Raw genomic sequence first — 12,845 nt, forward strand, 5'->3', positions numbered from 1 at the left:
GCCACAGAGAAACCCTGTCTCGAAAAACCAAAAATCAGATTTTTGAAAATCTGATAATCTGACAAAAGGTATATAAACAGTGTCTAGAAACTAAGAACAAAGCTGCTAATGGATATATCTAATTTCTTTTTAAAAAATCAAATTTCCGTTTATGACTGTAGGGTCCATGGCTCTATCCCAGCTCCCCAGGTTCATTTTGAGGACAGTTTCTGGCCAGACAGCTAAATATCCTGTTTGTTCCTGTGCTCCCTCTGCCTCGCCTGGTGATTAGCTATAGGACCATTATTTATTCCACCTTGGGCATGGTAATTTCCCACCTGCCTGGAGGGTTTTCCATTGTGCAGCAGCTAGGTATAAATGGTTTTTCATAGCCTTGAATAAACATCAGCATTCAGATGACTCCTTTTGAATGACCCAGGTCTCTTGTGTGTTCTGTCAATCTCCAGGCCCTTGCCCAGCTAGCAAATGGTACAGTGGAGTGCCGAGTAATGCAGTAGTCACATATGGTAGTGAGCAAACATTTCAAATTTGCAATCAACAACAGCGAAATGGCATGTATGTAACAATTATTTGGGACAGCTCTCAGTGGTATTTGGGACACTATTATAAATATGCTTTTATTTGAGTGTTTGTATAGTATATGATGTGTGTGCATGTATTCATAGAGATCAGAAGAGGGTGTTGAACCACACACCCCCTAAGCTGAAATGAGCCACCTGACCTGGGAGCCATTTAACCTGGGATGTGGGACGAGAACTATAATACTCTGGAAGAACAGCAAGTGCTCTTAATCACTGAATACTATTTCTCAACCCTGACATTTGGGGTGTTTTATTGGCCAAAGGTTCTGAAAAAAATCTAAGTCCTTTTTTTTGGATTATGCTTTTTAGTTTTACACAGCAAATTCAATCTTGACTAAACAGTTGATAATAGCACATAACATTTGTAATGTTTTTCAGAACTGATATATCTCTTGATTTTACATCTTCAGTGGTAAGAATGCTGATTTCCATAAATATTAAGTACAAAATGTTGTAAGGATGTTTAGTACAATTTTAGGAATTGCTGGCAATTCTGTCCTAATACAAAATCAAAATTAATTTAATATTATTTTATTAAACCCAAGACAACTAATACAATAGTTATTTTTATTTTGTTTTTGGCATGGGGTCTCATGTATTCTAGGATGGTCCTGAAGCGAACCGTCTTGCCTCTATTACACTTCCCAAGCAACAGGACTACAGACAAGAGCCACCGTGCAGTCTCAAATATCAATTTAGAAAGTCTAACACAATCCAAACAAACCAAATTTGATGTTTGTATGTTGAGGAATGATGGTAGGAAAAGATTAAGTCTTTTTTCCCATAATTAAACCACTGTTTTTAATAAGCAGAAAATTTCATACATAGCAAAATCATTGCAATTTGGAATGTATAGCAATCATGAATCTGAGCCAAGGTGCCTCAGGCAGTGTTTGCTGGCATTACCTGATGTGATGCCATATAGTGTAAGAGTGCATATTCAGAATCAAGGCTGTGATGAAGCACTGTGATGCAACATGGACATCTAGTACCTGAATGCCTTAGATTTAGTAAACATTTACTTTCAAATCACTGCCACCTTTTAATTGACTTTTACATTCAGTTATACAAGTCCTTCTTGAGGAATTATGACTTGAGACCTACCAAATCTGTCCTACTCTACTACTAGACTCAATGCCATTGGGAATCTCCAACAGGTAAACGCATCCTTTACACTGGCAAATTGATTAGATTGCTAACTTGACACATCCCAACCAGTTTCCCCAACCTCCCTTCTTTCCCAGATCCAGCCTCCTCTAGTTTCCTTTCAGAAAAGAGCAGACCTACCAAGGATAGCAACCAAACCTCACAAACCTTTTTGTAAACTCTGTGTCATACCATGCTACTACTAATACTATTTATAGTCCTCAGAATAAATTAAATGCCTTTAGGATTCCCAGTGACACTCAATGATCAGAGAACACAGCTTAGTCTAGGTATGGCCTTAAATTAGGGCACTGCACCTTGGAGTCTTTTCCATGTAGAAAGACTAATATAAACATAATGGCCTGCTAAATGGCATCCACCTAAAACAACAAAATGGACAAAGACTTCCTAAAAGGGTCACAATTTTGCTCACTGCCTTAGTTACCATAAACTCATAACCTTTAAGAGGCATGGCATCCTAATAAAATGTAATTTGTGTTTTTTCTATATCCCATTTTGTCCATAAAGGGAAAGATTTTGAACCAATGGGTATAAAGACCTAAACAGACCATCACCCTTCTGATATGGAGAAATCCATGGTTCACTGAAACCTAGATTAAGAGTGAAAACAGAGCCGGGCAGTGGTGGCGCACGCCTTTAATCCCAGCACTTGGGAGGCAGAGGCAGGCGGATCTCTGTGAGTTCGAGACCAGCCTGGTCTACAAGAGCTAGTTCCAGGACAAGCTCCAAAACCACAGAGAAACCCTGTCTCAAAAAAAAAAAAAAAAAAAAAAAAAAGAGTGAAAACAGAAAGGGATCCACTGAAAATTAGGGTTTTCAACCACCTAAACTATTCTGTAATGCAGTAAAAAAGAGCCAGCCTCAAATGTTTTCTTAATATGATGGAGCTTTAATGATCTGTTAACATGAAGTTTACTTTCATGGGAAACAAGTCTGTTGCTTGATTAGACATCTAAAATTAGTTCTTCCGGGGGGGGGGGGGGGGGATCTTATTAGTTTTCACAAGATGGAGAGAAGGAGAAATCCTTTAAGATTTAGAATGGCTAACATCCATTAAAATAATAAATGCTTATGTTCAGTAATTACTGTGCAATATTTTGACATTGAGTACCCTGATTATGCATCATTTGACTCAAGATCTGAGAACAGGATTCCTACTACTCAATTGGTAGTCTCTGTAGACTCCTTTTGGCTTATATGGTCTGAGACCTTGCTTGTTTAGGTCATTTTTCCTTGAGAAATTATTCTAGTTGCTAGAGATAAAGCTCAATTGGTAAAGTGTCTAGCATGCACCTAAGCCCCGAGACCCATCTGTAATAAGGTCTGGTGCTCTCTTCTGGCCTTCAGGGATACATGCAGACAGACTATTGTATACATAATAAATAAATAAGAAAAAAAAAAGAAAGACAACACAGTTGGTCAGTGGTGACACACACCTTTACCCCAACACTCGGGGATACATAGGCAGCTGATCTCTGTGACTTCAAGGCCAGCCTGGTCTACAAAGCAAATTCCAGGATAGCCAGGACTATTATATAGAGAAACCATGTCTCAGAAAACAAAAACAACAACAAAAGAAACAGAAGGATCACCCTGTTCTACAAAGCCAGTTAAAGTCAGCCCCAAAAATGAAGTCATATTTCAAAAAACAAAAGTATTGTCAATCTTTTTTGAATACTTTCATATTTTCAAAAGCAAAAAACCACATTAAGATTTGGTGGCAAACACAGAATTATCAATTCAGCACAGCACTGTAACTTACATGATGCACAACCAAGAATGCACAACATACTGACTCATCACTCACTCACTGTAACTCGAGAGTCCAATCAGCCCTGGTTTCCTTGTCAGCCACTGTGTACATCACTATTCCATAATCACTACTTACATTTACTTTCTTTAAATTAACGGTTATCAACATAATACATCAGAATACTAAACTTCCACCTACCATAAGCAACCACTTATATAACTAAGTTTGGTTCTCTTGGAATTCAATATTCAAATTGATTGTCAAAATCTCTTCAGGTTAAGCAGGCTATTAATTATGACACTGACATCAGACAGTAACAAAAATGGATGGGAAGAGTAGGAAATAAAAAAGGAGTAGTTCAGGGAGATTAATGGAGAAACAATAAAGAGGATAAAAGTAAATAAAAGATTGAAGACCAAGAACAAAGTTCTTGGTTGGGAACAGAGTAAGAAATATCAACTCTTTATTTGGTGTGTTTCAGCGTGAAATTACTATAAGACATTATGACCTTCCAGTTGCTTCCTCCTAAATTTCCCCTTTTTGCATCCTATCTTTCTCAGACTTCTATCTAACTAAGAGCACACACAATGCTATTCCTCTGTTGAGCCTACTTTTTAATCTGTCTTCTCTGATACAAAGTTTCCCACTAGAAATTAACTATACCTTTCAAACTACCTTGGGCTGATTTTCTTTTGTCACAACTCCAACTTCTTTGGAGGACCTGACCTCTGTTTCTATTACTATTTAGTACTTAAAATAACTTACATTCAACTATAAAGTATGCCTCATCACGTTTCACCACAAAATGAAGCATTGGGGATTATCACCATCCTTGGAGGAAATGCAAACAAGCTTTGGTTCATTAACGGGGACTCAATAAACTGAGGCTACTTGGGCAATGTTTTCATTTCTGTCACACTACATAAACCAGAAAGCCTCAATAACTAGCAAAAATAGTATAGCTGCTATGATGACTGATTAGAAAACAGACAGTAAACTCTATGGTGGCGTCACACAGTAGTCTGTATCTTAAAAAGATCTCAATAAATAAAAGGTATCTATAAATAATTCAGTAAATAACCAGAAAACAAAACAGCTAGTTACATTACTAAAATGAGGGTCTCACATTCACAATGACGACTCCTCCCAGCCATCTCCTACCTGAGGTGAAAGACTATTCAGCTAACCACACTAACAAATGCTACAATTAAGTTGCGTTGACTGCACACATTTCTCAAATTTATTAAAAAGATATTATGCTAAAACCACAAGACCACTGGAATCAGTTGTGCAAAACCACTGATACTTGATTTAATCAATGAGATAAGTCTCATTTGCTGCCTGTGTCCCCAAAGTTCTCCCATCAATACCAAATGGGTTTATTTTCATTCAATAGAATACCTATTTCTATTTAAAAATTTACCAAATGCTAGGCCTGGTGGCACAGGCCTGAAATCCTAGCATCTCAGGAGGTGGAAGCAATATCATTTCAAGTAAAAAACTACACTGGGCTTGAGTGATTTTGAAACCAATCTGGACAATGTACTGAGAATTCATCTCATAATAAAAAGGAAAAAGATGGTTGAAGGCATAGCCTAGCATGTGCTATAGCATCACCCCCACTCTCCACCATTCTAACCCATCCCTCCCAAAACTAAACCAAACAAAATAACTACTACCTATGCACTTGCTCCATTCTGAGTTTACTCCTAGAGTACCACATTCTCATTCCCTAAGCTTTGACTTCCCTACCTATGCAAGAAACAATTTTTAAAAATCATGTCCAAGGATTACTTACAGTCTACTCTCCCAACCGATCCTTGGGAGGAAAACTGTTCTTATTTTGATGCAATTACTATAAGAAAGTTTCCTAACTGGAAATGTCAAAATTTTAATGTGAAACCTTGATTACCATCATGCTTAATGGTAAAATGTTGAATGGTTTCCCTTATAAACTCACAAAGGACAAAGCAAAGAGGTCCTATTCACTTATCACATCAGAAGTCTTTGTTCATATAGTAAGATGGAGTAAATAAAAGAATAAAGGTAATTAAAAAGGAAGACCTTATTTGTAGATCACAAAACTATATAGAAATATCTAAGTCATCAATAAATAAAACTATATGATTATCTTAAATAATCAATAAACAAGCAAACTTTGCAAGATAACAAGATAGAAATATTGAGACTCAATTGTTTCATCAGCAAATAGACAAGAAGTCATAATAACTATATCTCTCGACTAGCCAAACTGTAAAATTCTTATTCCACTAGGTTCAAAGAATCTGCCATTTCTACATCTCCCACTAAATTTCTTTAGATAATTCTACGTGGTATTCCAATCTGTGATGCTGGAGTGGGACAAAACCAAGGGCTTTGTCCAAGTGAGGTAAATACTTTAGTAATGAGTTATATTCTAGTTTTTAAGGAGTTCTAAAGTCTTTTATCTAGAGCAGGCTGGCCTGGAACTCTTGAGATCTGCCTGTCTTTTGCCTCCAGATGCAAAGATACATGTAAGCCAGCACATTCAGCCTGCACCCAACTTTCAATTCTACTTACCCAGGAGGAAGAGTGATGGGCCATAGTATTCTGCATTGCTGATGATGTGTTTCAACGAGGTAGGCAGAGAACCATCCATTACTAAGAGAAATGTGTAAAGACTATGATCAGTCTGGGAGAGGTATAAGGATCAAGGGTGGTGGGTAGCAGTATATTAACCATGGTGAATAAATCTGAATTTAGTCTAATCTAGTGGCCTCTATTTGACAACCCCAAACACTTTATTTTGTTCATACAGTAAGCTTTAACAATAGGTCAAAAAAAAACAAAAACAAAAACAAAAACAAAAAATAACAAATATGGAGACTAGGAGAGAGGTGGTAATAAGATAGATGTGGGAAAAGGGCAAAGCTGGGAAAAGTGTAAACAACCATGTCTAAGAAATGTGATAACAAATAATAAAGTTACCAATTTACTAAGTATGCTTTATAAAAGGGTAAACACCAGGAGAACATGAAAAATACAAATCTTGATAATCACGTTTTTATAGAAAGCAGTATACAGAATCAAAATACCATGTCTTATGCCATCTGAGAAAGCAGGGTCTTGAATGGCCTTCTTGAGGAAATTTAACATGGACTTGAGAAGTGCTGCTCGTTGTGGAATACACTGGACTCCTGGCACGGGAGAAAGGCAAAAGGATCATACTGGGTTCACCATTAAATCACAGTAAATAGGCACATGAAACAGGTATTAAGAGACCCATCTATATCCACTAAAGCAAAACTTGCAGACATTTAAACTGAGATCTCTGGACATTGGAAAGAGTTTTTTGAAAGTGGAAATTAAATCACCAAGGATGGCACAAGACCATTATTAAAATTTGAGTCCTAAGTTAAAAAATAAAGAATTATTATAAAGTAAAAAGAGATTCAACTTCCAAATTCACTCTGTTCCTCTTTTGGATATTATCTGCTCTCCAAAATGTCTGTTTTGATAATCAATGTGTGAACTGCCAAAGGACCATAAAATGTTACAAGACATGTTCTTATAACCTCAAATGTGCCATTAAGTGCTTCCTAAAGCTTTCTTCTTCACTAATTTAAGAAGTCAGTCACTGTGAAAGACTGTGTATCTATGTGTCTACGCACCAGGACGGGGTCCAGGGCCAGGGCCAAGGCCAGGGCCAGGGCCAGGACCAGGGCCAGGGCCAGGGCCCGGGCCAGGGCCAGGACCCGGGCCAGTGCCAGAGATGCTAGTGCTGCTGTTGGAACTTGATGCCCTTAAGTCAACATCCAGCCGGTGCTCCATAGATATGGACGAGCCTGGACTGCTTTCCATAGTTACATCTGCAACTAAAGTACAAGTTATGATAAAGAAACTAATTAGAATAAAAGATACTAAGAAAAGAAAGAGTTCTGAGAAACTTCTTCCACTGAGTTGAGATGAGCGATGCAAAACATGCAACGTTGTATATTATATATGAATAAGTGGTAGGTAGTAAGCAAATCCTATTAAAGGAGGTTAATTGAATAAAAAGAGCAAGGGAAATTTAATCTCAATGCTCATAGGGAAGAATACTATATATAGGATGTGATGTAAGTGTTGTTCTGTTCTAAAAACTATATACATGTAAATGTGAATGTGGAAAGGATATAAACAAGGCTGGAAAGAGCCGCATCAAACTAATAGCTATGTAGGGGGGTTAGAAGTGTGTATTAACATTTCCTTTAAATACCTTGAATAAAATAATCTAATTGTGAAAAAGCAAATACTTAAGTCTCTTCAATTTATGAAATATACAAGATCCCCTTTAATGAATATATTTTGAAATATATTCTTCCAATCATTTTTAACAGAAGTATGTACCTATTTACACAAGAAGTAAGTACAAACTGTGTAACCTTTACATTGAATACACAATTTCTTTAGGAACACAAGACAAGCATTTGGATTAGTTTTAAATATATGCTTCCTGGTCACCGGTTGGAAAACTTAATCAAGCACATCAGATGTTGTTAGAATCTTTACCAAGCACTTACTATTTTGCTTATTAAGTTTTGACAATTATTTACAGTAGATAGTCAAGTATCAACAGTTAATAGCACATTTTACTCAACGCTTTGGGATCTCACCTGTGAACTTATATCTCAGCTTCTTCCCAATAAAACAGAAAGAAAAACTGAGCAAAAGGGTTTCTAGGGACAGCAACATGCACAAATGAATGTGCCAAAAACAAAGTAAAAAAAAAGGGGGGGGGGGGAATGGCATAGGATTTATTATTCTAATATTTCACAAGAATAATAGATACATGCAAAGATAAGCTTTGTCATTAAGATAACACTACTGTACATTCTACGAGGTATTTCGGGGACCCGCTTTTATTCTATTAGAAGGTATGTATTGGGTGAGGTTGGAATTGTTAAAGCAGACACACAATGCATTTGAAAACAAAGATGATCTGGTTTAAATTTCTGATCCTGTGACTTAAAAGTTGATTCCTAGAAAACCATTTCAAGTATCCCATCTTTTCTTAAAGCACGCAGATACAGTTTATCAAGGTCCCATTTAAGAGTTTATACTCTTCCTATAATTTATAAAGCATATTAAACTCCCAGGATATATGGTACTGCAGTAGTAAAACAGACAATATTCTGACTCTGTAGAAGTTATTATGTTTTCATACTTTAAAAAGATAATGATCAAACATGTTAAAAAACATCAATTACTAAATGATTGATCTGCAGTGATTTAAGTGGTCTACTGCATTTCTACCATCTGCTTTATCTCCCAGTTCTATTCCAAACAATTCATCACCTATAAAAAAGTTGAAAACAACCTGTGGATCTCATAATTTATAAGAAAGTATTAAACAAAAAGGGCAGGACAAGAGAAAAATCTCACACACTAAAATATTGACTTAATAACTTGTTAATTACCATCCATGTCAGTTTCCATTTCTTCTCCTTCTTGAGTGGTAGTAGGTCTCTGGATCTTTGGCTTGATCACAAATGGACATTCTTTTCGGCACAAATCTACTTCATGCTATAATTGAGGGAAAAATGTTAAGAAAATCATATACATTTCAGGGATTAAAATATTATGATTCAAGAGTATCAAGCAGATAATAGGTTATAGAAACATAAAAGAGATAAGATGGTTACTTTGAGTAGTTAGGACAGTTCCTATACTCAGCACTCACTGGAATTCTATGAAGTCTATACAAAGTAATCTTAGACAATAATACCTCAAGTCTATAGATGAAGATAGAGAGACCACTATGAGATTGAAAAGCTGCCATATCCAGGTTGGTGATGAGGTCAACCACTCTGACAGCTCTGGTGACAAATGTTATCTGGTCCTGTTCATCACCAAGAAACTTTATGACCTACAAGAAAGAGAGAGAGGCAAGCACAATTACTGAAAAGAGAGAGATATAAAAAAAAAACTATATTTCTTTGCAAAAGTAAAGTCTGTGAGTCCCTGTGAGACAGCATAGTATGAAATGGAGGGAGGAAAAGGACACATGCCTGATGTTTTTTGTGCTATAAACTGAAAGACTGGATGCAACCTTCTATGAGGCCACATGGGCAATTCATTAATAGGAGTATAAAAAATTTCTGGGAAGTTTAATGCAAGGCAAGAATAGACAGCAAGATACATTGTCTCAAAATACCAACTAAGCAACCAAAACAAAACAAAGCCTATAATATTAAAGCAAAACTTACAGGTATTCTAATATATACTTAATTCTTAGGGGCATAGTCAATGTCATGCTAACATATAGCACTGGCTTGGCCCAAAAACCCCAAAACTATCAAATTGTGCTGGATTATAAACATACCTTAATATTGACAATAGATATATTTTTGTTAATGTGGTAACTAGAGATCAAACTGTAAGTAACTCTATTAGAATAAGCTTTCCATGTTAACTGTTCACGAAAAAAACATGAAACTTATACTCTTAGTTAATTTTCCAGAAATATATTAGAAAAGGGGAGTACTTACTTTTAGTAAGGCTTCCATCATTCCACAGGAGACCAATGCTTCACCACCAGCATCATAGCTGGCCAGGTGGTACAAAAAAGAGAAGAGAGCAGTGGCAAACTGGTGGGGGTATGGGTCCATAGAAGGATCTACATAGAAGGAAATTGGGAGAGGATATAAAGTTCAGAATTCGGTACTAAGCTAGCAGGTCCTTAAAACAACGAAAATGTCAAGATCCTGTTGTTCCTGGAATAAATAATTAACACCTAAACTTACCAATCATAGCCTGGATGCAGTTCCGCACAAGAACAGGCAAAAATCCATGGTAGGAAGCAGTTCCAGTACAGTCAATAATACTGCTGAGCTTGGGAGTTCTCTCCAAATGCACAATTGATGTTAATGTTCGTAAAGAAGCAGCTTTAATTTCCTATGAGAGTAGAAATTAAACAAGTGTCAAAACTACATGAATAACTGAACTAAGGTGCAAATATCTCAAAATCAAAACATAAGTAATTTTACTGAACGCTGCTTGAGGAGATAAACATCTATGGAGAGTAACTCTGTACATCTGGCATTTATTAACTTCACAGTTTAATATTCAAAAAGAAAGGTGCAAAAGGTCCAAGGTTCCCTCCTGGGGCATTTTCTAACTCCTTAGGAAAAACAAAAGGCGGGAAAAGAAAGTATGACTTTATTGTGTGGATATTATGAGCACATACTTACCATGAGCTGCTTATCTGTAATTTGAAGGACATCTACCAACTCCTCTATCAACCCATTATACAAGATACTGTTTGCTGACTCTTGCAAGGCATTGGAATAGACTGCAAAAGAGAAGCAAACACTTTGGCAGAAATGCAGTTATTAAGCCAACGTTGAGTAATGCACCTCCTAATCAGCACAGAGGGGTAAATTTGCTAAATTATAAGATTGTGGTAATAGCTACATATTCACATTTCCTTACTAAAATTATTAGTAGTCTTAAGAAATAATTTTGTTGGAGTTTTGTGGGAAAAGAGAACAAATAATTCATTTTTCTAATATCACTACTTGATAGAACTATAACTATGCTTTGCATATAGGTATAGAGTTTTATGTTGGCTTCTTCCTTTACTTGCTTTCACCAGATAAGCTTTTATAATACTGAGTTTTTATAGAGTGTAGCAGACTAAATCATAAGTTTGTGTGGCACTATCAAAAGTTAAATGTGTATAATCTAGCCAGGCAGACAGGTACACGTCTTGAATCCCAGGAGGACAGACAGACAGACAGATCTTTAAGTTCAAGAATAGCCTGTTCTACTCAGTGAGTTCCAGAACAGTAAAAGCCACATAGTGAGTCTGTGCCTCAAAAAAAAAAAGGGGGGGGGGGGTTTAATCTGCTTGTATGCTGAGGAGTTAGTGGACATACACTGAGAAGTAAAAACTGGCTGAGATATGAGCACATTAAGTTTTAAATAAACATTTCTAGGTAATCATTATCATGACAGAAGCACAGTCACAAACACAAGAGAAAGGATTTTGAGGGCAAGGTGTTCAGTTTTAAAAGAAAATAAGCAAAAGCTAAACAAAGATAGGTAATAACAGCTGTTCTTGCCCTTTTATGCGATTTAATGTGCCTAGCATGTAGAGGTTGATTTCCAGGCTTTCTTTCAATTATTAAAATAGCTCAAATACTTTTTCCAAACTAAATTACTGAAGTTAACTGAGAGAATACAATGTGTACTACATAATCTTCAGAAACATGGTGAGAGCCTAAAAAAACTATGATTTCCACATAGAGATTATACCATTTGTAGGAAAATCAATGCCACTCTTGACAAGAACATGTTTTTTCTCATTTCTGTATCCTAGACCTTACATACATAAAATCACTGATGACCTAATATTAGAAGTGAAACTGTCTGGCTAATAAATGGAGACAAAATTGTCCAAGGAGAGCAGTGGACAATAACGAAGACCATGCACTCAAAGTATAATATATGCTTGCATGAAATGACTTTAAAAAATCTGACATAGCTTAAAAAAAAAAAAAAGAAAAAAGCCTGTGTGATTTCCAATCTACTATACCACAGTAAACGGTCAGTGTATTAACTAATTATTTTCAAAATTTAAAGTTGTACATCTGAAAGGATAGGAGAACTGGAAGAGGAACTACCAATAGGAAGGATACAGAGTAGAAATGACTATCTGTATATATTTTTTAAAAAAAGGTGTTGACAATCAAGGCCATGTGACCTGGCAATAAAAGCTTAAGTTTTTCTGACATACAAAGGAAATCAAGAATGATGACTACAGCGAACACTGGGAATGCAATTAATTTGGGTTGCCATAATAAGTAAATTCTCATAGTAATGAAGACAGATGAATTTCATTCAAAATCAAGTTCAAACTCCCTAATTAAGACCACATAATTAGTGTTTCCTTACCTAATATAGATATTGCATGCAGTCTGGCCTGAACAGCTTGTAATCGCTTCCTGTGATTAGAAAAGCCATGGGCCAGGCGTATATGAGTAAACAACAGCATCTGTAGAGATACAAAACTTATTATTAGGAAATCGTAACAAAGGGTTTCCTTTATTTCTTCCCCTTTTTTTTGAGGGGACTTTTACCATTTTGGCTGCTTGGTAAAATAAGTTTGCTATTTTTTGCTAGGATATCAAACTGAACTAGTATTATTTTACTCTTAGATTGGTTAACAATCCCAGAGTAATAAAACAGGGACAGGCAGTAGCATAATGTGATAAGTCAAGAACCGTCACTATATTGATAGACAATAATATAGTAAAAATTCTAATTTTCAATAAACTAAATTTTTGACCACTACCAAAAGAGCAGAACAAAAGAACACAATT

At 36.1% G+C, this 12,845-nt stretch overlaps 1 protein-coding gene across 17 annotated transcripts in view; it reads right to left on the minus strand.

The window, feature by feature from the left end:
• Positions 1-12,845, minus strand: part of Huwe1 (HECT, UBA and WWE domain containing E3 ubiquitin protein ligase 1) — a 140,468-nt gene that overhangs the window by 73,639 nt on the left and 53,984 nt on the right. For 15 of the 17 annotated variants that reach the window (XM_057759848.1, XM_057759846.1, XM_057759849.1 and 12 more), the window contains 9 exons: positions 12,418-12,517; positions 10,713-10,813; positions 10,266-10,416; positions 10,011-10,138; positions 9,248-9,388; positions 8,940-9,045; positions 7,152-7,355; positions 6,576-6,677; positions 6,061-6,141 (listed from right to left, as the gene is read on the minus strand). In XM_057759848.1, coding sequence (XP_057615831.1) covers positions 6,061-6,141; positions 6,576-6,677; positions 7,152-7,355; positions 8,940-9,045; positions 9,248-9,388; positions 10,011-10,138; positions 10,266-10,416; positions 10,713-10,813; positions 12,418-12,517 — 1,114 coding nt within the window. The remainder of the gene's footprint in view (positions 1-6,060; positions 6,142-6,575; positions 6,678-7,151; positions 7,356-8,939; positions 9,046-9,247; positions 9,389-10,010; positions 10,139-10,265; positions 10,417-10,712; positions 10,814-12,417; positions 12,518-12,845) is intronic. The other 2 variants (XM_057759858.1, XM_057759857.1) reach the window with 1 other exon arrangement.

The sequence above is a fragment of the Chionomys nivalis genome, chromosome X (genome assembly GCF_950005125.1).
Source record: "Chionomys nivalis chromosome X, mChiNiv1.1, whole genome shotgun sequence".
NCBI classification, from domain to species: domain Eukaryota; kingdom Metazoa; phylum Chordata; class Mammalia; order Rodentia; family Cricetidae; genus Chionomys; species Chionomys nivalis.